Here is a 26980-nt window from a genome sequence, read left to right as displayed (position 1 = left end):
GGCAGCAGACGGGATCTGGGGTACGGCTCCACCGTCCCGCGGCGGGGTCAGGCGCCACTTCCCAATCCGGCCCAGCCTGAACCCGGACAACCCGCGGGCTCCGCGCGCCGCCACCCCTCCCGGCCTCGCGTTCCCATCATGCTCCGCTCCGACACTGCCCCGCGAGCCCGCGTCCGCCCCGCGCGAGGCACGCCGGGACCTGTAGTCTGCGGTCGCCTCGGCGGGCCCCGCCCTATCAGAGGCGTGTTTGGGCGGGGCCGCGCGTGATGACGTGTCTCTCAGCCAATAGCGAGCCGGGAGCGGAGGGCGGGGCTCGGGCAGCGCCTCTCCGGTTGCCGAGCGGGTGTTGCGCGGCGGCGCCAGGCGGAGGCTGTGGCCGTGGTGGCGGTGGCCCGGCCCGGCACCGGGGCGCCCGGCCGCGAGGTGAGCAGCGCGGGCCGCCGCCCGGCCGCCGCCCGCCGGTGGGGGCCGCGGGGCTCCGGAGGGAGGGGGGCGGCGGGCCGGGCCGCGCGGGGCGGCGGGGCCTAGCGGCGGGCCGGGCGCGGGGCTTTGTCAGCGGGCGCGGGCTGAGCGCCGCTCTCCTCCCCCGCAGGTCCCGCACCGCTCCGCAGATGGGCCGCGGGAGGGCGGAGCGCTGAGCCCCGCGGGAGGACCTGAGGGCGGCCGTCGGCCCGGCGGTGCCTGGAATGCGGCTGGGGAGCGAGGATGGGCACGCAGGGCAGCCCGGTGAAAAGCTACGATTACCTCCTCAAGTTCCTGCTGGTGGGAGACAGCGACGTGGGCAAGGGGGAGATCCTGGAGAGCCTCCAGGACGGCGCGTCCGAGTCCCCGTACGCCTACAGCAACGGTAAGGGCGAGGCGGCGCGGGGGGACGGCGCTGCGGGGGCTGCGGGGGGTCCGTCGTGGGGCGGCGGTGCCCGGTGTGTCCGCCCGGTGCCGCCCCGCGGCTCTGCCCCGTTCACTGCCCGCTGCGGGTTGAGCCGCGCTGCGAGGAAGCTGATCCCTAACAAAAGAACGGGAGCGTTATTTGCAGAGAGGAGCTGCCGGGCTCGATGTGCGCACGCTGCTGCTTCGTTTGTCCGCCTCCTGCCAACGTCGAGGTGTGTGATGGAGCCCACGGCAGACTATTAACTATAGTGTCACAAGACCGTGATTAAAAGCCGAGGAGTGGCACTGTGCTATTTCCTGCAGCCCCGCGCTGCAGTTAAAGCATAGCACAGCCCGGCAGGGTGCGGGTCCTGGAGTGGCGTTCAATCTGTCATCCTTCTCTCTGGCCTCAGTGCAAAATAACGGCCCCAGGGGCTCAATAGAAGCCGTGCAATGCAGATCCTTCGCCATCCCCGCAGCTGACCCGATGGTTGGAGCAGTTGGTGCTTGGTTTTCTCAGCGAACAGCAGCCTGAGAGAGCCGGGTGCTTCTCAGGGCTTGGAATTGAAGCAGGCCTTGATGTAAGGGCATGATGCACTCAGCCCTCAGAGCTGCCAGCAGCGCTGCAGGAGTGATGGAAGTGCACACCTGGTACCTCCGAGGAGGCAGTGACTCAGAGCTCTGGAGGGCTGTGAAATTAGAGTAACAAATTCTGGAAGCAGAAGGCTGTGGTACCGCTCGTCTGTGGGGATGTGTGGCTGTGGTTTGGCTGTGAGGAGCCGCTCTGTGCTTTTAAGCTTCCCCAGAGAGCGTTCCCATAAGAACCTAAGCGTTCCTAAACACCCAGAGAGCGTTCCTAAAGAACCCCGTGGTGGGAGCGATGGAGCTGCTCCCTGGGAATAAGGCTTACTGAGCAGGGCGGATGGAAGGCTGGAATGGGGCTGTGTGAAGTGGGCTGTTAGCATCGTGGTGGTGTCATGCTATGGATGCTTTTGGCTGCTGTTCAGATGCTGATGAGGCAGGAGTAATGAGGGTGGTTGGGAAGTGAGTGTGTGGTGGTTCTTTGATACACGTGTGGAACCCAACACTGTGACTTAGCTATGGCTGGGAAGGGTGCCTCTCTGTATCTGTTTTGTAACAGCAAAGTAACGCTATTTCTTTCTAGAAAAAAGAAATCCCAGTCAGCTAATGTTTTCGGAACCTTCCCTTTCTGTAAGCAAATGAGCCCATTCCTAATTAGGGAATTGAGTCACATGCTGTTGTTTTTTTGTTTGGTTGTTTTTTCACACTAATACGTGCTTTGTTTGTCTCTGCTTCTGTTGCTTCTGCTGTGCCTGTGATCGGATGGAGCAGCTTTGAAATTGAAGTGAGTTTGATCCTGAGCTATCCCTGACGGCCTCGGCAATTGGATGGCATCAGTCTTGGAGTGCTGGGGATGCATGCACTGAAGGAGCAGGTTTCTGTGATGTGCTGCAGCTGTGCCCCAGATAGCATCCCAGGTGTGAAGGCACTTGGTGTTAGTAGTGCTTGGCCTCCTTCATATCGTCTGCTTAATGCTGCCCCGAAACCACTGACAGCATTGTGGAGGGGTTTTCTTTGTGAGCTTCATTCTCATCAGTGGGTCCTCCTCCTTCCCTCCCTGACTGTCCCCCCCACCCCACATCCTAATCTGAAAAAACAGATCACCCACAACTTGTTTCTTCTGTCCCAGTGGCAAAGCTTGCCAAGGTCAATGTGAAGTGGAGTGTGCTTGAGGTTGATCCTGTGACTGGGGCACGATCTGTCAGCATCTACGTGGTGAGGTCTGAGGAGCCACTACTTGCTCCTGGCAGCCTTAGGATGCTGTGATGTATATTTCTAAAGCATCATAGATCCTTCTGTCTGTTCTCATTCAGGATCCCAGGAGCAGGGTATCCCTTCTCATTGTATCCCTGTAGCTTGGTATCTTGTGCTGCATCAGATCCTCAATGCAGAGCTTCTGGAGGCTTAAAAATGACTGTTTGGATCAGAGGCTTGAATTTCAGCTGCCACTTGAGTTTCTCACGAGGTTGATGCTGAAGCTGCTGGGGCTGTGGGTCTTAGGGAGCACCAAGCCAACTGTGCTCCCTGCAAAGAGTGGATCCGTCCCTTGGGAGCACTACTTGTGCCATGCAGCTGGATGTTGCCATCCCCAGGCTGGGAGAGTGTGGAACTGAGGTGGAGTTAAAGTTGTCTTTCTCTTGGGCATTTTCAAAAGGCCTCAAGTTAGCATTTGTACTGCTCTTTGGAGGAGAATGTTACGGTTCTTTCTTTGAGCTTCTGCTGTCATCCTTCCCAGCTTTCTCCCTCAAACTTCCCAGAGCCATCCCTGTGCAGCCTGGTGCTCATCACAGCAGGACCCATTGCCTGGTGAGTGCTGTGTTGCAGCCTTTCTGGAACAGCTGGCTGTCAGCAAGCTTACCCCAGAGCAATCCTGCCGAGCTCGTTGGGTGGCTTGCTGCAGGAGGCAGCAGTGTGACTCACGTGGAGTTGCTGCACGTTGCTTCCCTGGGTGCCATGCAGCAGGAAGAGGCCAAGGCAGTCTCTGCCACTCTGATGTGGATGCATTGTGTGCTCTTTGCTGATCCTTGCATGGCTGCACGCTGCTCTGGGAGAGGGCTGCCCCCTCACCTGCTGCTGTTCCCGTAGGAAAGCTGAGATGTGTGCTCAGGACAGAATGGAGTATGTTTCTGAACAGATGGCTTTGATTGGAAGGGGGATAGATAGATTTTGTTTCTCTCGGTTCACATTAAGCTATCCTCCTCATGGCTTCCTTACTGCTCTCAGGCAGTGCTTGGAGCAGCACTGATGGCCCCATCCTGTTGTGACCACCCCCTCTGCAATGTGACTGTGCCCCTTGTTTCCACCTTATCCCCCTGTCCTTATTAAGTGCTGTTTACCCACAGATAACATTGTTTCCCTCAGTGGTCACCTCCTTGGACGTGCTTTCCTCTGCTGCTCTTTGTGCAGTTGTCTGAATTCGGAGCTTCCACTGCTGTTGTCTCAGCCCTTTCTCTCCAGCAGTTGCTTTCTCACCCCCAGCAGTTCACCCCAACCCTCAGCCACCAGTGTGCGACCAGGAACATCACCCGGGGGGTGCTACAAACATCTGTTCTACCTGTGCAGCTTATGGCAGGGCTCTGTACATCTCTGGCAACACCTTGCCTTCTCCTCCTCAGCACGTGGCAGTCGGTTCTGGCTGTGGCTGTGCTGGGTAAGAGCTCTAGCTGGAGCAGTGCTGCTGCAATGGCAGGTCTCTGTAGTAACTGGAATCGTGGTTTATTTTGAGGTTTTAGCACTCTGATGGGAGTTGCATTGAGGCAAAGCATTCTAAATGGAGACTTGCTATTGTCTTCCTGTGTGGGATCAGCCTGCAGGGAAAGCTTCAGCTCAGCCGTGCTGCTGGAAATCTCTTCCAGCTATGGAAGAGTGGGGAGCGTGTGTCAGACAGGTCAGTGTGTCTGCCAGCACCTGCACCCTTGTCCTTCAGGGATGGTTCTTTCCATGTCATCAGGGATGCAAAACTGATCTTCTCAGAGCAGGCTGTGGCTTGGAAACAATTCTGGCATCTATTGTTTCTCTCTCCTTTATTTCTTTTCCTTTGTTGTGTAATGATAATAATTCTGAATGTAACTGCATTGATCCTCTGTCTCTGTTTGTTGTGGGACTGCCTGGCTGTGGCTTAAGAACCCAAACGGGCCCAAGTCCCAAGCAGGTCTGAATGTCTTCTGCTGTCTCTCAAGTCAGGATGGGGGATGCACAGTGCACTGGGTGATGTGTGTGTCACCTTCCAGGTGTGCTCCTGGGGAGGGGAGCTGTGAACTTCCTCACCCAGTATAAGAGCTTTGCTGGTAGGGGACTCTGAGCCTCAAGTCCCCAGAGTGATATGAGCCAAGCACCATAAATCTGGAATGGCTAGAATGCTCTTCTAATGAGTTAAGTTAAAAGTTCTCTTTATTGTTTTTAGGTTTTTTTTTCTCTTTCCATTTTACCTGATTCCGAGATGAGTCTGCTTCTGGTGGTGTGTATTTTTCCTATCTGAACCACATAGGAAAGCCCACATAAAACGTTTCCTTCTTCTCTGCCCCATCTCCCTCAGCTTTAGTTTCCAGCTGTTCCCTGGCACACTCTCCTCAGCAGATCCTTCCTTCCCTCCCTCTCACTGAAGAGCAGAGCATCTCTCTGTGCACTCACAAACAGCTACACTACAAGCTTAGCTTTCAGAGCCAAGGATTTACAGCCTTGCTTTGCTCTCACTTTCTTGCCCTCTGACAGCCCAGGCCCATTGCCTGGCAAGCAGTGTGCTGTATTATGCTGTGCAGCTTTCTATTTGATTTGGGGCTGAGGAGGAGAAAGGAAGCTCTGACGTGAGATCTCAGCCCACCCGCACTGTTCTGCTGAAAGCCCCGTTCCATGGGGAGCATCAGAGCTCAGCGTGATCCTTCAGGAGCTGCAGTAGCAGCAAGGGTGCAACAGCAGTTCTGGGACTGAGTTTGCCCACGTGGGGATCCTGCTGATGTAGAGTGCTCACTTGCACAAGGCTGTACCCTTCTGGACTTCTTTTCTCCCTCCCCATTAGGGTTGCAGGCAGCACTGCTGCATGGTGTTGCATTGGGACCATTCAACAGGCAGAACCTGGAGCAAGCATGCAGTGTGCTGTACATCAGGTACAGGAGCAAGGAGTCCATGCACGTGGTATCAGGAGGTGCCCACATTAAGCACTGGAAGGGCAGTGTACTGAAGGTATTTGACACAATAACTTAGCCCTTTTTGAATGATTTTTTTGTTTTGTTCTTGTCTCCAAGTGCATCTTGGTGTTTGTATGGTGACCCAGCAACAATGCTGATTGTTACGGTGCCCTGCCATGCATCCTCACAGGCTGCCTTTGTTTCTGGGTGCAGCTGTATTGTTTTTATGGACATCAGAACTGCCAAGGATGAAGAAACTCTTTTGTTTGTAGTAGCTTCTGTGCATAAATTCAATCTTGATGTTCTTCTAAAGAACAAATCCACTTAACGTTCCCAGTTCTGGACTGTCTTGTGGCTGTTTCAGCAGCTTGCTGGGTGCCCACCGAAATGGCTGGAGCTCCAGGAACAGATTTGCTTCTGGCTCCAAATACAGATTTCAGATGCAGATGTCATCCCTCAGTGTGAAACAGTTCCTCTGTGGGTATCTGGTGCTGCCAAAGCACCGTTGGGACGTGGAGCAGCAGCTGGCAGGCGGAGCACTCAGCAGGGCTGGGCATCCTGCAGGGAATGAATACACATTTTGCTTTTGGCTGGCTATAAACAAGCAATTTCTGGTCTAAGGTGGCCACCTTCGAGTTGATAGCTGGATGCTTGGGAACGAAGTGCAGCAAGAAGCATTCTTGTGACTCTCCCATCCCAGCTATGATGCACTCAGAGCTGAGTCACTTTGCATCAGGTTGTGCAGCAGGAATAGGGGTTGGATTGCTGCTGTGAGGAAGAGATGATGAAGGCTGGGGCAAATGGCCCCTTGTGCCCTGCGTGGAGCAGCACTGATCTGGATGCTTGCTGGGAGCGGAGACCTCTGGTGCTTGTTCTGAAGGTAGCTTCCCATTACACCATGCTGCAGCACAGCAGTAGGAGTGCTGCTTTGTGGCCTTCTGCTCCACCCCTGCAGTCACCAGCCTGGGCTGTTCTGCTGCACTGCTGTTCAGGAACTTTATCACCGTGCTGACAGCAACAAAGCAATGCTGCGAGGTGCGTTAGTGCCAAAAGGCACAGACCTGAGATGAAGCCATCTTTGTTCAAAGCCATATGTTTTGTTGACCCCCGTTGCTGATGAAGATAATTTGTTATTTGTCTATCTAAGGAGTAGGTAATTGAATGCATGACTCAAACTGATGAGCTCATGTGTTGTTTGGAAGGGATTTTTCTGTGGCTTACAGCTCTGAGCTGACGAGCTCAATTGCTGCTGTTAATGTGCTGTTGCACACACTTTTTAAGGTCGGATGACTTCATCAGTCGTTATTTGAACAGATTGAATTTGCTTTTTTTCATTAGCTACTACTTATGTGCTCACACCACATTTCTCTGAATGACTTAGCACCACTTACAGACAACGCACGAGTCGGTTCAGCACTGGTCCCAGTGCTGCCTTCTGCCCAGGAGAGGTTTGGTAATGAACTCCTGGTGCTCAGCCTTCCCAGTGGGGCACAAGCCCTGCTGTGGGCAGGTCTCATCCCCATGGGGGCTCAGCCAGGCTAGGTGTGCTGGCTGGAGCTGCATCTGTCTGCTCTCCGTGTGCTGCACCCACCCGGGTGAGATGTTAAAACCCAGCCACGTCAGTCACGGCTGAGAAACTTCTTGTTAACATCTGTAACACCCAGGGACTTGGCAGGGTAAGCAGTTGTCTTTGGGCACTTCTCAGTTATTGCTGACGTTTGGGATAAATGAGTTTCTGCTCTGGCTGCTTCAGGCTGTGCTGAAGAGCACAGGAATGCCGTTACGAACGAAGCCTTTCAGACGTGCTGCTCACTGTGCTGCTTTTTTGCTTAGCTTTAACAACCTGTTTGTCTCTTCTCCGTTCATCTGCCTGAAAGGTTTGCACAAGCTCTGCGTGGAGGAGAGGGAGGGAGCTTCCAGCAGCTTGTCTGGCACACACAGGGAAGCATTTCCAGCAGAGAGGCCGACTGCACCTCTCAGGTCCTTTCCATGAGCAGGCCACACCATTTTTGCCTGTGATGGTCTCAGGTCGGTGAGCTCACTTTATCCTGCTGTCAGATGAAACTCCATTTTCTAACCATCTCTCTGGCTGTACCTGGAATACGGAGCAGTGCCAGGCTTGGTTCTGTCCCCCAGCAGCATCTGGGCTGGGACTGAAAACTTCAGTATTAATTATGGTGTTCTTTCTGGGATCCGCAGCATTATTTTGATGTTGTAGGTTACCAACCAATTGTATCATCCCTCTCTGCTTAGCTGCACCTCTCAAAGTCCTTCTGATTAAGAAACTTTACTGAAGATTTTTTCTGAACATCTTTCTAAAGAAGGGAACAAAAGATTACTTGTTCCATTGGCTCACCCTGAAGTATTTTTTGGTGTGTATGCCTTTATGTGATTGTTCTCACTGTCACAAGTGCAGCTGCATGGGATGCTATGACTGCTGATCCTTCCTCATCTATTGAGTAAGGATTCCCCTGACACTCGTACCACACATTTGTTGCAATCTGTAGTGCACCATGCTGACTGTGAGGTGTTCACTGCTGTCCTGCTGTGAGGAGAAACAAGGTTTGTTCCTTACCCCAACGGTGTTCTCCTGCTTCACAGTCACAGTGTCTCTTCACGTTTTTCCAGTTATTTATTTGCCATATGCTCAGAGACCTGCTCTGCTTTTTCCCAAGCATCTTGTTGAACGCGGCGTGTTGCAACCAGCTCCGGTTACCTGAGGACACTGAAATTGGAGGCGGCTGAATCTTGGAAGTGTTCTCTATTTCAGGTTCCAGCTCTGCTTTTCTTCCTTCCTTTTTTTCTGGCCAGGGTGGCACTAAGCCTGTTCTCCCCACTCCCCAGTCACGGTGACTAAGGCTTGCTCTTTGGGGGTTTGCTGCTCGGCGTGTGCCGCATCTTTCTCCAGCAGCACACGGTGTGAGTGGGGAAGGAGGGCAGGGGTGTGCGGGCTGCCAGGTCAGGCTGGTGTCCTTGCAGAAGTGAATTCAGATGTCCCTGGAGTGGCTGCTGCAGGGGAGTGGTGGAACTTGGGAAGGTTCCCATCCCTCCCGCCATCAGATGCTGGCAACCTAAGTCTATTTACCTTAATAAATACCTGGTAATGTGGTCCCAGGCCTTCCTCTGGACTCGGCAGAACTGATGACCTGTAAGAGAACAGAAGTGTCTGGGTGGAAACTGAATGTTTTCAGTTAGACAGCTGTGACACATTGGCTTTGGTTGTACTGATGGCAAAGCTGCCCTATTGCAAATACAAGTGGGCTCCTGGCCTTGCTCTGAGGTCCCTCTCCTGGGGCTGCATGTCAGCATTGTGTCCCCACTCAGTGCCCAAGGCTGCCCCATCCCAGTGCAGAAGCCAGCACCGCTCCTGTTGTTCCTCATGTGGCTGCCAATGCACATCCCTCTAATCTGTCAAGATCTCTCTGCAATGCTTTTCCTCCTTCCAGGAAAGCAGCAGCTCTTCCCTGTTCAGTGTCTTCTGCAAACTGTGACTCAGTGTGTCTTCCAGCCCTGGATCCAAGTTGTTGAAGAAGACATCAAAGAGAACTGGCTCCAAGATGGAGCCCTGCAAACCCCAACAGTGACTGAAGCAGCAAAAGGGTCGCTCTGATTTGCACCGACTGTAAGGGATAAGCAGAGTGGCACTCGGACAGAAGCTATCTATAACTGTGCCAGTGTCTCACTTGAACATACTGCGTTTTTTCCTTTCCTTTGGGAAGTGATTTTTGGATGTCACCTGGAATGCCTTTTGCTCCTGATTAGTATATGAACTACATTTGTGTTTGGTTGCTTGTTTTGAGACATGACAGGCAGAAGCTGGAGCTGCTGCCAGCCTGGTGCAGTGCTGATATGGAGAAAAGTCCTGGGGACCCTGCAGGCAGTTTGTTGCAATGGGGGCAGCTCTCCCTCCCCTCTGCCATGGCTGCTCCCTGTGTGTTTGCACAGGTGTAGGGGTGTTGCTTGTTGTGTTGGCTTATCGGAGCCTCTCTAGGGAGGATGGTACTCAGAGACCAAAAATGTGCTGTTGGCTCTGGCAGCTGCCACGCTGCCTCTGCTGAAGAAGTGCTGGACTCGTTTTCATCCCAACACCTGCTGAGGATTGTCTCAGAAATGCAAAGGAAAAAATCTGTGTGCTGTTCTTATTGTTGTGTAGGAAAATTGAAAAGAGTTTGTGCAGATCCTGCTTTTTAAGGACAGGAGATGTGTGCAGGTATTGTGGCAGAGTCAGCCTTGAGAGTCTATAACTGCAAAACTTTTTTTTTTCTAGAGCAGGAACTTACATAAAGAAACCACTGTGCTTACAGCACTACATGTTTATAGAGCATTGGTCGCTTAAACATTTAAAGCAATTTCTCAGTATCTCATCATTCAAAGAGAAGATCTCAAGAACAGCACAAAATACAGCTCGAGGGCAGCATGAAGTACGCGTCCCTGTTGTCTTTCTGCCTTTTCCAGTGACTTCCCAGCCCCTGTGCCTGCTTGTCCACCAGCCCCGCTCTGATTTTGGCATGCTGCTGCTGTGCAGAGGGTGCACGATGCTCAGTGATGGTGTCGGGACACATCCTGTGGGGCAGTGAGTTCCCAGGGGAAGGAGGCTGACAGCCCCACCACAAAGTGCTGTCGAGTGCTGGAAGAAAAGTGTCACTTCTTGGCGGGGTTTTGCTTTTCCTGGTTACATCAGATGTAATCTCACAGCTGAAAGCCCGAATTTTAACTCGTCTGAGTTTTGTTTCAGCGCGCATTGATGTGAAGCATCCTGTGTTGGCATGAGTAATTTGGAATAGGTCAGAGATTCCTACTTGCACCCTGCCCATTCCCATGGGAAAGTGGCTGGTGGGCAGGTTTCCCATATATTGCCTGGCAGAAGGGATAAAGGTTGGGATGCCCTGGAGCTTTGCCCAGGAATGATTATGGTGCTCGTGCGTGAAGCCCGGCCCTGGGGGGGGAGCGGGGTGTCTGTCCCCAGCCATGGTGACAACAGGTTGCTGTGTGCCAGGTCGGCTGGCTGCTCCAACAGTGGGGTCATGTTGGCATCGGTGTAAGCAGGAGCCTGAAGAAGAATAGCAGAGGGGTTGGTCTGAATGCTAAATCACAGGGAACAGCCCCGACTTGTTCACCGAGCGTCGCTAGTTTGGTTACATCATGCTTGATGTTGGTCAAGAGAGATGGGCTGATAGCTGCTGAGCTTTCAGCAGGGCTGCTTTCCTCCTGCAGAGCTGTGTTTGGGGGCCAGGCAGGTGGCAGCAAGGCCAGGAGGCTGCAGGAGCTGCAGAGATGTGGTGTGGGGTTGTAGCTGTGCATCCCTGCTGGAGGAGCTGAAATGTCAGTCCTGAAATGAGCTGTATGTGGCTGCCAGCTGAGATGATGCTCGGGTTGGGGAAACCACTGATGACTACAGGAAGGAAAATTTAACACCTTTGCTGAGTTTGTCAGTTTCTGAGCTGCCCAAAATGGGGAGAAAAAAAAAAGAGCTGTGGTACAGCTTGGCTGGGAGTGTCAGACTGCCAGCAGCGCTCTGGATGACAATGACATCTAGTGGCTGCTGTGCCCGGCCAGGCAACAGCTCTGGGACAAGGGGAGCTGAGCTCCAGCCCTGGGCTGCAGCCTGGGCTGCACAGCAGCGCCTCGGACAGGACCAGGTAGGGGCAGCCCTGCTCTGCATCCCCTTCAGTGCCGCACTGAGTTTAGGGGTGGCTGTGGCTGGCAGGGCAGCAGCACGTGGGTTTGGCTTGTGTCACATAGGATCTGCTTCCTACTCTGAGCCCCGAGCCAGTGCAGGACAAATTCCTCCCCAGAACAGTTAGGTGCAAGCTTTAATGGAAGGCTCCCTTTGAGCTGGCCTGATGCACTGTGTGCATGCAGAAGGGAAGTCAGAACTGAAGCTGTCACAGATGTTGCAGCTGCACAGTCTTTGTTCTCACCACTGAGCTTGTAGGTGGAGGTTTTTTGCTCAAAGTAACTTGTACATTTAGCCCTTAATTCAAATATGGGTGTATGCAGATTGGACAGAAAAGAATCACAGAATGCCCTGGGTTGAAAAGAACCACAAGGATTATCTAGTTTCAGCCTCACTGCTATGTGCAGGGTTACCAACCACCGGACCAGGCTGCCCAGAGCCACATCCAGCCTGGAAGGGATCGGTAGCTTCCAGCTTACTTTACCAGGTGTGTTGAAATGCTGATTGTAGCCTAGAATAAAAAAACAAAACAGCTTTGCTTTTTGCTTGGGTGCACACAACTTCCTTGGTCTGATTTCATTGCAGTCCTTCAGCAGTGCCAAAGGCTGCTTCACTTCTCTTCCAGCTGCGATATGCAGGAGGAGCTGTGCATGGACCAGGGGACTGACAGCTCCCAGAGTGTGAAACCCAGCCCTTGTGCCCTCCTTTGTGTGCTGTGAGCACCAGGCGTTGGATTTTGATGCCTCTCACTTTGCCCAGCTGGTCCTGCTTTGGGAGCTAGGAAGATTCATAGGGATGCTCTGCTCCCTCATGGGCATGGAGCAGGCTCACTGCTGCTTGCTATCCTTGGCCACGCGGGTTTTATATCTGCCAAGCAAATAAATACAAACCACTCGTCGTCTCTGGAGGATGATAAAACGTAAACTATCTATTTTCTGTGATAAAGCACTGGAAATAGTTGGAATTTAAGATAATTATCTTGATTGCTTTTTATAGCACCCTGCAAAGACTGAAATCTAATTTGTTTCTCTCTAACAGGGAGCTCCTGCTGATGACTCAGACAAAAATCCATTTGCCTTATTGACAAACTCGTCTGTTTGGTTTTCAGGGCAGTGTTGTTGCAGAAGGGACGTACAGGTGGTTACTCAGCAGTGAGTTTTTAATACTTGTTCAAAGTTTGATATCTAGTGGCTGGAGGAGAGAATGAAGCTGATGCAATTGGAGGGAAGTTACTTGGCATTGCTAAAGGTGGCTGTAAATTACTTCATGCTCTCCAGTGGGTGCAGCAAGTGGTAGAGATCAACCAGATGTACAGGAGCCTGCAGGGAAGCTGCAGGAGGAGTGGCTGTGCCCTGGCTTGAACAAAATCTGTCTGAAGGTGTTGGGCACTCCTCATGTGACTGCAATTTCGGGATCTTCTGCTGGTCTGGAGCTGGGGCCGTATGGGAAGCGGTTGTCTGTGCTGTTTTCTCAGTTGTTGTTGAGGAGGGAGTACCTTCTGCCTGCTCTGCCCCCGTCTGCTCAGCAGCCCAGCTGCTGGAGGAACCTCCTGAAGTTGCATCAGCCTTCGCTTCCTGGCCTGATTTGCAGACACACGTGGCCCTAATGTGAAACCCATCAGGTTGCTCCCCTGCTGAGAGGAAGGAAAATGAAATACAGAGGTGATGGAGCGTGGCTGTGCCGTGGTGGGGCTTGTAGCTGAGGGTTTCTGGGTTTATCTCTCACTGGAATCCAACGCTCACATTGACTGCCCTGCGTTGCTCTGCAGTACAAGCTGCTGCTGTGCCCTCAAGGATGAGCGTAGAGGATGTTAAAGAGAAAGTAATGTTCTTCCAAAATACATTCACGTTGAGTCAGTTCTTCCATCGCTAAGTTTGAGACTTTACTTGTTTAATGAAGTAAACAGTTTAATTTGCATGTTTCTATTAGCAAGCATAGCAGGTATACATGCCTTGTAGTTCTTAACTCCTTTTGTCCTTGTCGTCGGAAAGCAGCAGCTGTGTTCTCTGGACAGGCTTCTCAGCATCACCACCTCCCTGCCTGTTTGACCCCTGTTTTTTTCCCTTTAGGAATTGACTACAAGACTACTACCATCCTGTTGGACGGCAGAAGGGTCAAGCTGGAGCTCTGGTGAGTTTGGCTTCTGAGCTGCAGCACAGCATGGCCAGTGCAGAGCATCCCTGGCTGTGTGGTGAGGCTTGGTAGCTCTTCTACCCAGTAAGTTATCCTGGTGAATCAGACCCCTTTCTGTGATGGAGCAGCACCAGCAGCATGCTCTCCTTTGCCAGAGTGGTCCCGTTTCAGCCCTTCTCCACCACAGCTGACTCCATTCTCATACAGCTCTCACTCACTAAGGGAGCGATACTGTTTTGGAGGTAATACTGGACTTAACTGAAATCCTAGAGTGGGAAATAAATAGAATTAGGAGGACAAAGCCCTCAATTCCTACAGAAGCCTGGATTTGTCCATGACTTGGTCACCATACAGTCAGTGCCTGGAGAGCAGGGTATATGGGGGTGACCTGGCACTGGGATGGAGAAATGAGAGCACTGCATGTAAAGGTGACCCTTCCTTACCTGTCAGCATTGGAAGAAGACCTGGAGCCTATCTGGTCCAGCTCTGAGATATAAACTGCTAAGATGGCCCAAGAATTCAGGAAGAATAGCCTGCCCCTGTTGTGTTTCAGCTGGATCCAGTAGGGAGTGACACGGGTCCTAAAACATGAAAGCAAACATCTCTACCGAGGCGTGTATGAAATAACTGGAATATTAGTGTTCTGTGTGAACTGTTACGTTGGGGATGAATGACACATTCTCAGCCTCAGAGACTGACTCTAAGGGTGTATGATTTCATGGTTTAATTATAGTCCTGCTCTCTCAGGAACTGATGTCCTCATTTTTCTAACAAACAGCTAATTTATCTCTCTGCCCTATGTGACTGCATACACTCCTTGTATTTTGTGTTTCTTACTCTTGGAAGGTGCCACTTTTCCCATTTGTAGCCCAGTGGGAGATGTGGAGTCTGGGATTTATGTTTTCCTACATTTCACAGGTGTAACTCTAGTTTTCTTTGTTTCAGGGACACATCGGGGCAAGGCAGATTTTGCACCATTTTCAGGTCGTATTCCAGAGGAGCCCAGGTGAGCACTGCTGTCCAGTGTTTGGTAGGAGCAGTCCTTTTCTTTAGGCTGTAACAATCTTTCATGCCATAGTAAAAAGCTCTGAGGCAAATCAAGCATCAAAAGGATGGGATCTATGAAAATACCAAGAGGCATCTTCCTCTTGGTCTTCCTGTGCTCTGGTTTTCTTGTTTTATGGAATGGTAGGAGACAGAGGAGTGAGTGACACTCCTAGGCTGCTGCTGGAACGTTCTGTAATGGATTACTCCCTGTTGGTTTCTAGACAAGGGCTGAGAAGTTGGAATTATAGAGAATGTGGCAATTCTAACCTGAGATCTTAGCTTTAGCTTTAATGTGGGAGCTCCTAATTTCAGAGGCTTATCAGGTATGTTTCAGAACAACACCAGCTTTCCCAATGGAGTTCGTCTTCTGTATTGCCACCAAATCAGTTCCAAAAATAAGGTGGCTCCTGCTTGTATGTTTGGTGCAAGCTTGAAACTAGAGCAGCTCAGTTGGATCTTAAACTAAGTTCCTTAAAACATGAAACAGAGCGTTAAGTTTTGAGCTTCTCCTTTGGGCCTTGTTCCAGAATAGCATCTAGATGGTGAATGCTACTAAAATCTTTTGGTCTTCTGAAAAAAATGCTATTTAACAGTACTTTTTTGATGTATTAATAGTCATCCTTTGAGTTACATCCCAGAGTCCCTCCAGATAAAGGATCATTAGCTTAAAAAAAAAAAAATCTCATTAAGTTAAAAGAACTACAGTGATTTCCTTTCTTTTCTAATTCAAGAAGTTTGGCAAAGCTCTTTCTACTTCTACACAGAACTTCCCTCTGCTCACACTGTATTTCAGAAAACTGTATAGAGCTCCAGTCCTAATGTAACCTGCATGCTTGAGATGGTGTCCTTTCCCTTATGAGTTATAAGCAAGCAATCAGGCATTGTGGTTTTCTGGTCACCACACAGCTTGACTTTGGGCAGTCTTCATGAGACCTTGCTGTCAAATGCCCAAATCAAACAGGGAGCAGCAAGCACAGTGTCTGCATAGGGCTCCAGCCAGCAGAGCCTGCACCATGTGTGCCAGAACTTGTAGCTGCCATGCGATGAACTGGGATAGATTAGATGGGAAAGGTGAAAGAAATGGTAATGAGAATGTTTAGATAGATAAAGATATGTATCTGTTTAGCAACTGAAGCAGAGCTGTAAGGCACTGGGAGTGCATCTGTTGGGTTCCTGCAGCCTGTCTTCTGCACACACCACACCTGAGGCTGGATGGGATAAGCCAGCTGACCTGAAGCTTGAAATGGCTTTTTTATTTTCCTTCCTTGTAATGAGGTTCTTGATCATCTTTGGTTTAGAGGTAACATCTTACCCTTCTGCTTTATTCATCAGCACTGCTTTAGGATCTCTCACTGTACGGTGTGGAAGGTTTGTCCATCTTACCTGCACACTGTCCTCATGGAAACACTTGGACAGGCATTCCCAATAAATGTGATCAGCCAGCTTGGCAAAGGCACCTGTAATGTGAATGGTCTATTGCTGAATACTGGAGTATGGACTTCACTTAGGCAGCAGAGTGCAGCTTATGCCTCTTCCTCAGGGTCTGTCTTTTGTCTGTGCCGCAAATCCCTGTTGCAGAGAACTGTTGTGATGCCTTGGTCCCAACAACAACCAGTTTTTTCCCTTTGTGACAACAAAATAGCCAGAAGCAGCAAGCCTGCCTGAAGAAGAGAGAATTCCCAAATGAAATGTCTCCACTGCCCGCTGAAAAATGGTCTTGTGATGAGCACTGCATGGTGAAAAGTGAGCGGGTGCATTCTGAAGGCTGAGAGCTGCAGCCCTGGTGCAGTTTTCTCCAGGTGGTTTGAAGTACAGCTTCAGGTTGTTGGCTCCCATGTGGCACCCCAGCAGTGTTCCTGGATTAGCAGGAATGCAAGCATCTCTGAAATAAGCTCCACGTCTTTCAATGAAAGCAGAAAGTATGCTAATTTAAACTCTTCATGGTTAACCAGTGCAAGAGGGATTTTAGATTTGAATAACGAAAATCTCTGCTGCAAGAACAGGCTTGAATACTTGTTAGCTTCTGCATGCTGGAAATAAATACTTCTGTCAAAGCTGGGCAGAATTGCCCTTCCTCTGGGAGCAAGCTGCCACCTAATAGATTGGCAACACAGTTTTATTGATAGCATGAAGACAGCTTGACCCAGTGTGGTCTGGGTGGTGAGGAAGGCATGAAGTGTTTCTGAGTTCTCTGTTTCTTCCAGACGTGCTTGATGCTGTGTGTTGGACTGAGTTTCTGTGCTTAGCAGTCTGCTTTCCTCTCTTCTCTCTTGGTGTCATCAGACTACAGGAGTTCTGCTGTGGGAAGCCTGATGCAAGCACTGTTGGAAGCAAGAGAAACAGCTTTTTCTAACCTAACAAACCAGGAGCTCAGGAAGAGCAGAGGAGAGATGCCAGAGGGGTTAAACTCTGCTTAAAGTGCAGCATGATCTTTGTGCAAGAACAGCTTGGTGTAAACTGGCCATGAACACCTTCGTGCTGAAAACAAGCAGAAGGCTTTTATTGAGCAGAGACAGGGCTTCTGAGCTGGGCTTCCTGAAGGAATAACAAGGGCTCACTCAGTGAGAGCTGCATTTCCAGAGAAGGCTGTGAGGCTGCTGGGAGAGCAGGAGGTGCTCTGGTGCCACAGCCTGGCCCTTGCTGGAGCTGCTGAGAAGGGGGACAGGTACATGAGTGGAGAGAGCTTAAGAAAATACACAGAACAGCTGCTTGGTGAAAAGTGCCTTCAAGAAAGGGAAGCACACCTGGCTCCCCTTCCCACCTCATTGCTTCTTGAGTGGAGTGATAAGAATTTAATCTTCTGAAGTTAAACCCTTACAAAACGGAAAAGTGGTCCCCAGATAGGAGCCAGACCTCCTTGTGAGCTTTCCTTTCTGACACAGCAGAGCTTTGTGCTTTTGCTCAGCCTGGGCTGCAGGATTCTTTCTGAGCACCTTGGTGTCTTGCCTATGGTTCCATGCTGCTGCTCAGGCTCGTGGCTCTGGAGCTGTGTGGTTTTCTTGTTGGGGAGGAACATCTCCCTGTTGGAAACGTCTCAGAGTAGCCTTGCTGTCCCTCATGAACTGGCTTCTAATGAGGATCAGTGCCCTCTTTCAACCAATGCAGACAAGTCCCAGCCCTCCAGGTAGTGTGACAGAGGAAGTCCTTCAGGAATGGTTACAGACTATCTACAGAAAGTCAAAATGACATTCAGGAATGCTCCCATCTTACAGCAAGGCTGCAGCCTTAACAGAATAATGAGCATTGTTGAGTTCTGCTTTGGCAGCAGGTTTGAGCGGTTGCTGTCTATCCCACTCAGGGCTTCTCAGCATGCAGAGAGCTGTGGGCTTTCTGGCAGCTCAGCAGGCTCTGAGATGCAGGCTGTGCTTTGCTGTGCAGCTTTCTGGGTGCTGCAAACACTCTACCTGCCTCTGGTCATTCTGAGGGGCGTCCAGCTGCTGGAGGAGTCAGCTCTGCCTGTCACAGTGCTTACTGCCAGCTCAGTGATAAATAACCCCCCATGTGTTACGCTGTTGGGAAATGCTTTGGCAGCAGGGAGCAGTGCCCTGGGCCAAGGTCCCAGGTGCCAGCTGGAGAAGGGACATGATGTTCTCCTTGCTGTCTTTGTTTATGGCTTACTTAGTCCTGTGGGTTGCAGAAGTCCAGTCTGGGGGTTCTTCCAGGCTTCCTCAGCAACCAACAGCTTTGTTCCATCAGTGCAGAGTAGCAGCGAGTGAGGCTTTCCTGGCTGCCCGTCCTCTGCATGCTGAGGTTTGTGGCAGTGGTGGGAGCACTTGTTTTCAAGCACGCTGCTTCTACCACCTTTCAAAGCTTGCAAGTCTGCTTGCTGCAGGTGCTTAAGCCAGATAGAGATGTGGTTTGATTCTCTCTTTGATTATGTGGACAGGACTTTGTGTGAGCTCCTGCTGTAAACAAGCCTGACTTCTGGCAGTGTAAGGGTCCACGTGTGCTGCTGGGTACAATAATAGATTATCTCTGTTCTTTGTTCATTGCGTGATGCACTCACGTGGAAATGTGTCACTGGGCACTCAGGCTTGCACCAATCCCAGCAGTGTGGAACAAAAGCAGGCTGGAAGTGGACTTTGAAAATGAATTGTGAAAAATCCTGGGACAGTGCTGGGGGATAAGTCCTCTCCCACCCACCACCAAAACCAAAGGGCAGGTTGGGGAGAGGTTGCTCAGCTCAGGGGCTGGAGAGGACTGCACAGCAGCTGCACCAGGTGTTCTCACAAGGTGTCTTGTGAAGCTAAATATTGAGATGTACGGAGATATCAGGGTGTTGAGAGCCATCGGGCCACTTAAAGAAGGTTTTGGGCTGCAGATGGGAATCTGTTCATCTTTCTGGTGATTACAATTCTGCACGTTATTCCACAGGAATCTTTTTGTTTATAAACCTGGGAAAAAAAAAAAAAGCCAACAGCTCTTCCTCAGAGCTGTCTGCAGAGCTGGAGCCAGCTCCCTGTGTGCGTGCATGTCTGCAAGCTGTTCTTTGCAGGGGAGAAAACAGTGATGACACTGCATTTGGGAGGCGGTGTCTGGAGCACACCTGTGCTGCCTGGGAGAAGCACGAGGTCCCCTGGCTGAGCCCCATGTGGAGCTGCTTCCTCCCATTTGCCCCAGCACTCACACTGGGGAGGATGGAGACAAGACTGGGGCACTGGGCTGTGTGGCCTTGATGTCTGCTCTTGGGAAGCTCTACTTGACGATCTGAACTTGAAGCGTGTGTGGGGAGTTGTGTTATGACTTGGGAGGCTGTGCTGGCAGACAGTGTAGAGTTAGAGAGTGTGATCTTGACCTTCCACTTTGATCTTGAGAACTTGGGGTTTTGCTTTTGCTGATGTTTTATCCTGATTGCTCTGCAAAGCAGATCCAGGCTGCAGCTGCCAGCATGCTTAAAGCCACACTGCTCCGAGAGCATGGTTCTGGCAGAAGCTGTCTTCACAAACCAGCTCTTGGGTCTGTTTCTGTTGGATCGAGGAACTTGTCAGTTCAGAAACAAAGCAAGTAGAGCCTTTTGAACACTCTGGCAGTTTGTCTTGGAAGGAGGTCCTCAAACCTCTTCCTCTGTTGTTTCCTGATTATCATTCGTTCACATGTGCAGCTTTGGAAGCTAGAAGTCAAAACGGACAAACAAAGGAAGTATGGGTTTCCCCCCAGTCCTGTCCCTTTTTTTTTCCCCCACAGAATGCACTTTATTTTAGTGATGTCTCTCTCCTGGTAGCAGGTAGTTCTCAATTTTGTCACCTTAAGATCTCCTTTGCACCAGGACTTGCTGTACGACTGGCTGTTCCCGGGGGGTTCCTGATTCCAGGAGGACTGGCTCTGTCCAGCTGCCTGCCCTGTGACACCCTGCAGTCAGGCTTGGGCTGTTTGCTTTGCTCTCAGCTCAGTCCAGCTGCCTTCCACGTGAGCTGGATCCGTCCCCAGAAGCACTGCTGGCTCGCTCACAGGGCTGAGCAGTGGCCATCAGGTTTGTGGCAGGAGGAATGCACAAAGCACAGCCCTGCTCCTCTGAATGCAGAGTCACTGAGGCGGTTCTTCCTCCTCTTTGGAAACCCCCTGACCAAAGCAGAACTGGTGTCTTTTCTGGAGTTGGTCACTTGTTAGAAATAGGAGTAAAATCCTCCCCAGCAGATCTCAGTTAAGTATAGAACAAGGGGGAATGGTTTTAAACTGAGACAGGGGAGGTTTAGGTTGGATATCAGGAGGAAGTTTTTCACTCAGAGGGTGGTGAGGCACTGTTCACAGGTTGCCCAAGGAGGCTGTGGATGCCCCATCCCTGCAGGCATTCAAGGCCAGGCTGGATGTGGCTCTGGGCAGCCTGGTCTGCTGGTTGGTGACCTGCACACAGCAGGGGGTTGGAACTGGGTGAGCATTGTGCTCCTTTTCAACCCAGGCCATTCTAGTTGCATCAATTTTATCCCTGTCAAGCACATAAATAGTGCAACTGGAGGAACGTTCTTTTGGCCTTTCAGTTTTGGGGTATAGAAATGGTCTTCTGGGTGAATCTCCCTTTTAATTTGCCTCATACGCAACCCGGTGACTGCACGTTTTCTTCCATCAGGGAATCCTCCTGGTGTATGACATCACCAACCGCTGGTCCTTTGATGGGATAGATCGGTGGATAAAGGAAATAGACGAGGTAAGCTACATGGAAGGACCCAGGAGCGTGCTGGCTTCCTGCTAAACACCATTCTTTCACACTGGGGCTGCCGGCCCCTCTGGCCCAGAGGCCAGGCACACTGAGGGGAATCCGGGGAGATAAACGTGGCACCAAAGTGCAGTGGTCTGTAACAAAATCCAGGATGGTGCCACCTCTGATACACAAACAGGAGCGGTTCTGCTGTGGTTCCCTATCAAGTGAACTGTAGAGAGGAAAAAATTAATTGTCCTCATTTATGTAGCATTGACTGCTCAGCATCAGAGCAGCTTCTATTCTCTTGCTCTTCACTGCTATTGAAGTTAGGCAGAGTTGGTTGCCTTCACTAGAGACAAGCCATGATTATTTTTCCACGTATGTTTTTCTTTTTGCAGCATGCCCCAGGGGTGCCCCGGATCCTGGTGGGAAACAGACTTCACCTGGCCTTCAAACGACAGGTGCCCACAGAGCAGGCCAGGGCGTACGCTGAGAAGAACTGCATGACATTCTTTGAGGTCAGCCCACTGTGCAACTTCAACGTCATAGAGTCCTTCACAGAGCTGTCTCGTATCGTCCTCATGCGCCATGGCATGGAGAAGATCTGGAGACCCAACCGAGGTGGGCAGTGAGAAAGGGGCTGTGTGTGGGCTGGAGCAGAGGGAGTGCCCAGATGGGTGGGTGTGTGCTCATACCTGTGGGATCTGAGAGCACCTGCCCTGGTGAACAGCCTCGAGTCAGGAGAGCTGAAGCTGAGCCAGAGCAAGCTGCCTGTACTGGTGCAGCTCCAGAGGGCAGTTTAGCATGTCTAGGCTCTGAACTGCTCTGGGACATCCTTACACCTCTGCATTTACTCTAGGTAAAGCTGAAGGCAATTAAGCTCACAACTTGAAAGCACTTCAATCAGATGATTGTGTGTGTGGGATGCACCAAGCGTAAGCACCTCTGTCCTTACCCTTTTCTGAGCCTGTATCTCCTGTTCTGGAGAGATAGGGAGGCAGGGTGAGCCCAGGGCAGTGCAAGGAGCTGAAAGGGGCTAAACCCCATCCCTGCTGTAGGCATGGAGCAGCGAGCTGGGATATTCCATATATACCCAGCTGCATAGTCTGTGGCATGAACAGAGCCTGCCTTATGTCTCAGCCTGTTGAATTTGAAGCAAAATAGTCTTAGGACCCCCCTGTTCCTAGCTGGGGGTAGCAACGTGTCTGACTGACAGGCTGAGCAGCAGGGGTTTAACACTGCCATCCGGGTGACCTGATACTCTGTCCCAGTGCGCAAGAGTAGATCCTGTGTGCTGGCCCTGCTCACCAATTGCTCTGCCAGATTCTTCGGGACTGGAGGCAGCTCTACTGGCTGTTCGGGAGCAGTGAGTGGCTGGAGGTGAACGTGTGCCCTCCTGTGGCCGGCTGCTGGGAAATCCCATCCCACAGGCTTCCCACAGCTCATTCATGTGGCTCACGTTGAGCTAAGAGGATGCTGGCAAGCCTTGTCCTGGCTTGAAGGGATGTTCATTGCTGTGAGCACTGCAAAGAGCCATCCCAGCAGCTGCTCCTTACCGAGCAGGTCCCAGGCAAGGCTGCCCTGCAGCAGGGCTGGCTGTGTTGCCTCCTTCCCAGACCTCTCCTTGAGGCCAAATGGTGACTGGGAAATGGGACCATGAGCAGGGCTGGTGTGCTGCACCATGCAGAGGGACAGTGCTGCTTGAGCCCAGTGCTGGCACCAAAGCTGATGTCTTGCAGAGTGCTGGCTTGCAGGACTCGGCTGGAACCTGGGATGCCTTTATTCCCATGCTGTTGTTCTAACAAATGTAATTTGGTGAAGCACTGATACGGGTTGCTCAGAGAGGTGGTAGTGCCCTGTCCCTGGAGATGCTCAGCGTAAGGCTGGAGCACCTGATGGAGCTGTTGATATTGCAGGACAGCAGGACCAGATGATCTTTAAAGGTCCCTTCCAACACAAATAATTCCGTGCCTCTGCTCGGAGCTCCGGTGGAGTTGCCGTTAGCTCTTCTCCCCTAACCAGCAAGAGCTGCATGGCACAAAGAGGTGTATGAAAAAGGCAGCCTTGCACTGCATTGACCATGACTGTCTGCTCTCTCCTTCCCACAGTGTTCAGCCTGCAGGACCTGTGCTGCCGAGCCATTGTTTCCTGCACCCCCGTGCACCTCATCGACAAGCTGCCGCTGCCCGTCACCATCAAGAGTCACCTGAAGTCCTTCTCCATGGCCAACGGGATGAACGCGGTGATGATGCACGGCCGCTCCTACTCCCTGGCCAGCAGCGGGGGAGGCAGCAGCAGCAAAGGCAACAGCCTGAAGAGATCCAAATCCATTCGGCCGCCCCAGAGCCCCCCCCAGAACTGCTCGCGCAACAACTGCAAGATCTCTTAGCAGGACGGGCGCGCCGTGAGCTCCGTGTGCACCCACACACCCCTGTACAGATGTTTGCACACTTCACCCTTTCTGAACGGATCCTTTAGGATGGGCCTCGGCTGCTTTCCCCGCGGTGCACGCAGGCGTCAGGAATGTGCTCTCCTTTGGCCCCGCATGTGAAGCGTGCTGCCGGCTGCAGGGGGGAGAGGACTCCGCCAAGTGACCCTGCAGGAATGCTTTGGGCTTCACCTCTTGGCCTGGGGTGGAAAATTCAGCAGCTGCCGGGTTGGGGAGGGGGAGAAGGGGGGGAAAGAAGCTCATCCCGTTTCGATGGAGAAATGGATTTAATGGCAGATTGAGAGGCTTAAGGGAGTAGGCAAGGAGAGTCTGTGCTGCGACTTTAACTCTTGGACTCCTGAGCGAATTGCTGGTGCAATAGTGGTTGTTGGATGTAGTTGAGGAATTAAAAAATTAAAAAAAAAAAAAAAAAAGAAGGTGGGGGGAGAGGGGAATAAGTGACCGTTTTCACCAAGATGTTAACCTGCTGTTGCCAAAAAAAAAAAAAAAAAGCTAAACTGAAAAAGGCAAGAGTTGGCCCTGGGGAGGCTGAAGGAAGCTGTCTGCTTGCCTTCTGCCTTTATGTAAATATTATACATATATATATATATATATATATATCACTTGTTTTGTAAGGTTTTTTTTTAAGAAGCAGTCAGGGAAAATTTTATGCAGCCATGTAAATAAAAGCAGGGGATTAATTTAACCAGTGGCAGCAAGAGGGGCAAAGTGGAGGACGTTAATATGAGAGTGCACAAATGCTTTAAGAGACTCTGACCCACTGCATGGGTTGATAGGAGGTTTTTGAATGCTGCATATACAGAAGGAAGGAACCATCAGTGCATTCCATACCCCCCAAGCTGCTTTACTTTGATCATTCCATAAAGTGTGAGCGCTGAGGGCAGGCTGGGATTGAAGCAGAACTGAAGGGCGAAGCAGAGAGTCTGAGGTGTGGGGTTGATGTGAGGCAGAGGCAGCTCTGAGCCCCTCAGATCCCTCATTCAGCTGCACAGCAGAAGATGCAGAGCCAGCAGGGACTGAGGAGCAGAGGTTGGAAGCGCTGAGCCCAGAGCAGAGGGAAGATGTGGACCATCCTGTGTCAGTGCAAGGTCTTGGCCATCCCTTCCAGAGCCCCATCTTCGCTGTGTGCACTCCTGGATCCTCACACTGCCACCCCGTGTTGGCCCTGCATCCTGGCCTCTTGCTCTGCTTTTCCAAAGACATCCTGCCAAGCTCGTGGCTCCTCCTGGATGAAGGTGGGAAGGGACCAAGTGGCTTTTCCTGCTGGAGCGTGAAGGAGCTGGAGCAGGGCTGCATCTCCTATGGGGGTGTGCTCAGCTCAGGGCTGTGGCAGGAAACAGAGGGAGCCAGGGCTCAGCACTGCGGGACTGCTGCAGTGCTTTGGAGGACATGTGCTGCACAGCCAGAGCCTGAGATGTGCATGCAGTGTGGGGCAGGAGCCTGTGCATCTGTGGCTTCATCTCACGGCAGCGTGTTGTTTGTGCTGCCAGTTCACCTGGAGACCAAAATGCTGCAAGGGTTGGGGCCTGGCAGTGTTACTGAGCCGTGCCAATGGATTCCCTCGGCCAGCCAGGCTGTATGGGCTGGGAGTCATTCACGTGGAGCAGAGCAGCACTGCTATCTCTGTCCTGCAGCCAGCAGCTCGGGGCCCCTCTTGCACTGCGGGGCAGGATGAAGCCGCAGCGATGCTGCCGGGCTGATGCCCCTTGGTGCACGCAGCCCCCTGCAGAACAAAGCCTGGTGCTGGGGGGAGTTCAGGGCTTGGCCCTGGCACGCTTTATTGCCCAGCTTAAATGAGCGAGGAGAGAATTAAAGCCCGTGCCGAGTCGAGGAGAAGAATCCTTTGTAGTGCTGATTTGGCTCAAGAGCAAAGCAGCGCCGATTTTGGCACGGAGTCCGAGGGATTTCCAGAACCTGTCTGAGACGGCCGGCACCTGTTCCCCATCACTTAACACAAAGCAGAAGACAATCGCTGGCTCTGCAGCCTGGCAGGCTGGGGATATACAGCCAACAGGTGATGCACCAGCACTGAGAGGGGCACTCGTGGCCGCCTCCTGCCTGCAGACACCCGGGATCCCTGCCTTGAGTACATACACACCTCTGTTTGGTTCTGCTTTGGTCCCTGTGCCACCTCCTGCTCCTTTCGCCCAAAGCTGATGTTCTTTTCATCCTGTAAGCCGAGAAGATCCCATCTGGAGGGAGAAGGGAAGATGGACCCAGAGTATTTGCTCGGCCATTTATTGTTATTATTTTTTAATTTAAAAGGAAAAGAGGTTCTTGCATCTGATGTCAACACTAGTCTGTAGCTGCTCCCCACCACTTGTACCATTCCTGAGGGGTTTTTTTGGACTGTCCTTTTATTTTTGTATTCCTTTGTACAGTCAGTCAATGTTGTTTAACTGATTATACATGGATTTGTTTTATATAAATTAAAGCCTTTTTTTTGTTTTGAACTGCCAAGCAGGAGGTGCAAGAGTCGTATCTCTTTTGAGGGGAGATGCTGGGGAAGAGAAGGAGGAGGTTGTGCCCCAAGCTGGGCACGACCTGCTGGATCCTGACCCGTGGAGTGGCTTTGATGGCTGCAGAGAGGTGGTGAGGCTGTGCAGCCCCCCAGCCATGGTGAGCCCCCCTGCCCTGTCCCGCTCTCAGCCCACCTCCCCATGACCTCCCTCTCCCCCTGCCCTCTCGCTGCCCCAGGATCAGATTTTCCACTTCGTACCAGACTGGCCACGCTTGTTTTAACAGCTTAAGTGTAATATTGCTGAGGCTGGGAGGGAGCTGGGGGGAAATCAGATAGCGGCTGCAGCCTGGAAAGCCCTGAGCTAAGGTAAAAGCCTGCCTGGGGAAGAGGCACGGAGAGCTTTTTGTTCTCCAGGCTGCTGCTGGCGGGGGCTGCTCCTTCTCACTGCCCCACTTGTAAGCAGTTGTGTTGGCTTCAGGTGGGGGAAATGATGGTGGGAGCCATCCTTCCTGCAGAGACCTGTGGTGCACAATATGGAGCTCTTAGAGGGGGTGGCACTGGGGCTGCCCCCACGCACCTCAGTGTGCAGAATGGGGAGTGCTGGAAAGGCAGGAGCTGTGACAGTGCCTTCATGTGAAAAAGGTTTATCACATGGGGGAGGATCTCTGCTTCTGCCCCTAAGAAACACCATCCAGGAGGGGGGGCCGTGCTGGTGCCATGGAGGATGGGTGCAGAGCTGGCTGTAGACAGGGAACTCTCCAGCGTGTGCTTTGGGGATGGGACCAGGGGGTTCACCACGCACAGAGCTGTGTGTATGTATGGGGCAGAGCTCCAGGCCGCAGTGCCACCTCTCAGGTTGGGCTGCTCTGACGCAACCAATTCCCTGTTTGCAAAATGCCATCCTGCCCGCCGCCGTCCCAGGGCAGCGTAACCTCTCCCGTGTGCTCAGGGCCGGCTCAGCATCCCGACCCTCCGCAGCGCCGTGTACCCGCTGGGGGGCTGCGGCTCCTCCTCGTGCTGCCCGAGCTCAGCTCCCTGCCGAGTTCCTGGCACAGCTCAGACGGGCTTCGGTGCTCCTCCGGCTCCGGGCTGCGCTGGGGCAAAGGCGCGGGGCCGCGGTCAGCAGCTCTGCAGGAGTTAACGTTCCCCCCCCCGCATCCAGGTCCGTCTCCAGCGGGGATTAGGGCAGTCTGGCGGGGAGCGGGGCCGGCTCCTGCCAGCTTAGGGCCGGCTTCGGAGGTGCTCTGCGAGCGGAGGTGGGGTTGCAGTGTCCAGCCGGGGTCTGGCACGGCCAGGCGCTGCCTCCAGGCGCTCCCCTGGCTCGGGGTGCACGGCAGATCTCAAAACCGGGCTGTAAATCATCGGCATTTGCTTGCCGGAGCGGGGACGGAGGCTGGCTACAAACCTGGGCGCTCGTGGGGCCCTGGACGGCCGGCAGGAGCCTGAGATGGGGGTCATGGCCCCACGGCGCGGCCGCGACGCCCCCCGCTGCAGCTGGAGATGC

At 52.2% G+C, this 26980-nt stretch overlaps 1 protein-coding gene across 1 annotated transcript; it reads left to right on the top strand.

Moving 5' to 3' along the window:
* Positions 1 to 287: 287 nt before the first annotated feature.
* Positions 288 to 25489, top strand: RAB40C (RAB40C, member RAS oncogene family). The gene is made up of 7 exons (XM_031595381.2): positions 288 to 423; positions 593 to 847; positions 13320 to 13380; positions 14329 to 14389; positions 20495 to 20572; positions 20965 to 21187; positions 22675 to 25489. Exons 2-7 carry the CDS (start codon positions 706 to 708, stop codon positions 22953 to 22955), a joined length of 846 nt encoding a protein of 281 aa, XP_031451241.1. The 5' UTR covers positions 288 to 423; positions 593 to 705; the 3' UTR covers positions 22956 to 25489.
* Positions 25490 to 26980: the final 1491 nt, after the last annotated feature.

This window comes from Phasianus colchicus, chromosome 16 (genome assembly GCF_987193195.1).
Source record: "Phasianus colchicus chromosome 16, bPhaCol1.hap1.1, whole genome shotgun sequence".
Taxonomy (NCBI): Eukaryota; Metazoa; Chordata; class Aves; order Galliformes; family Phasianidae; genus Phasianus; species Phasianus colchicus.
This window is presented reverse-complemented; position numbering and strand designations above follow the sequence as displayed.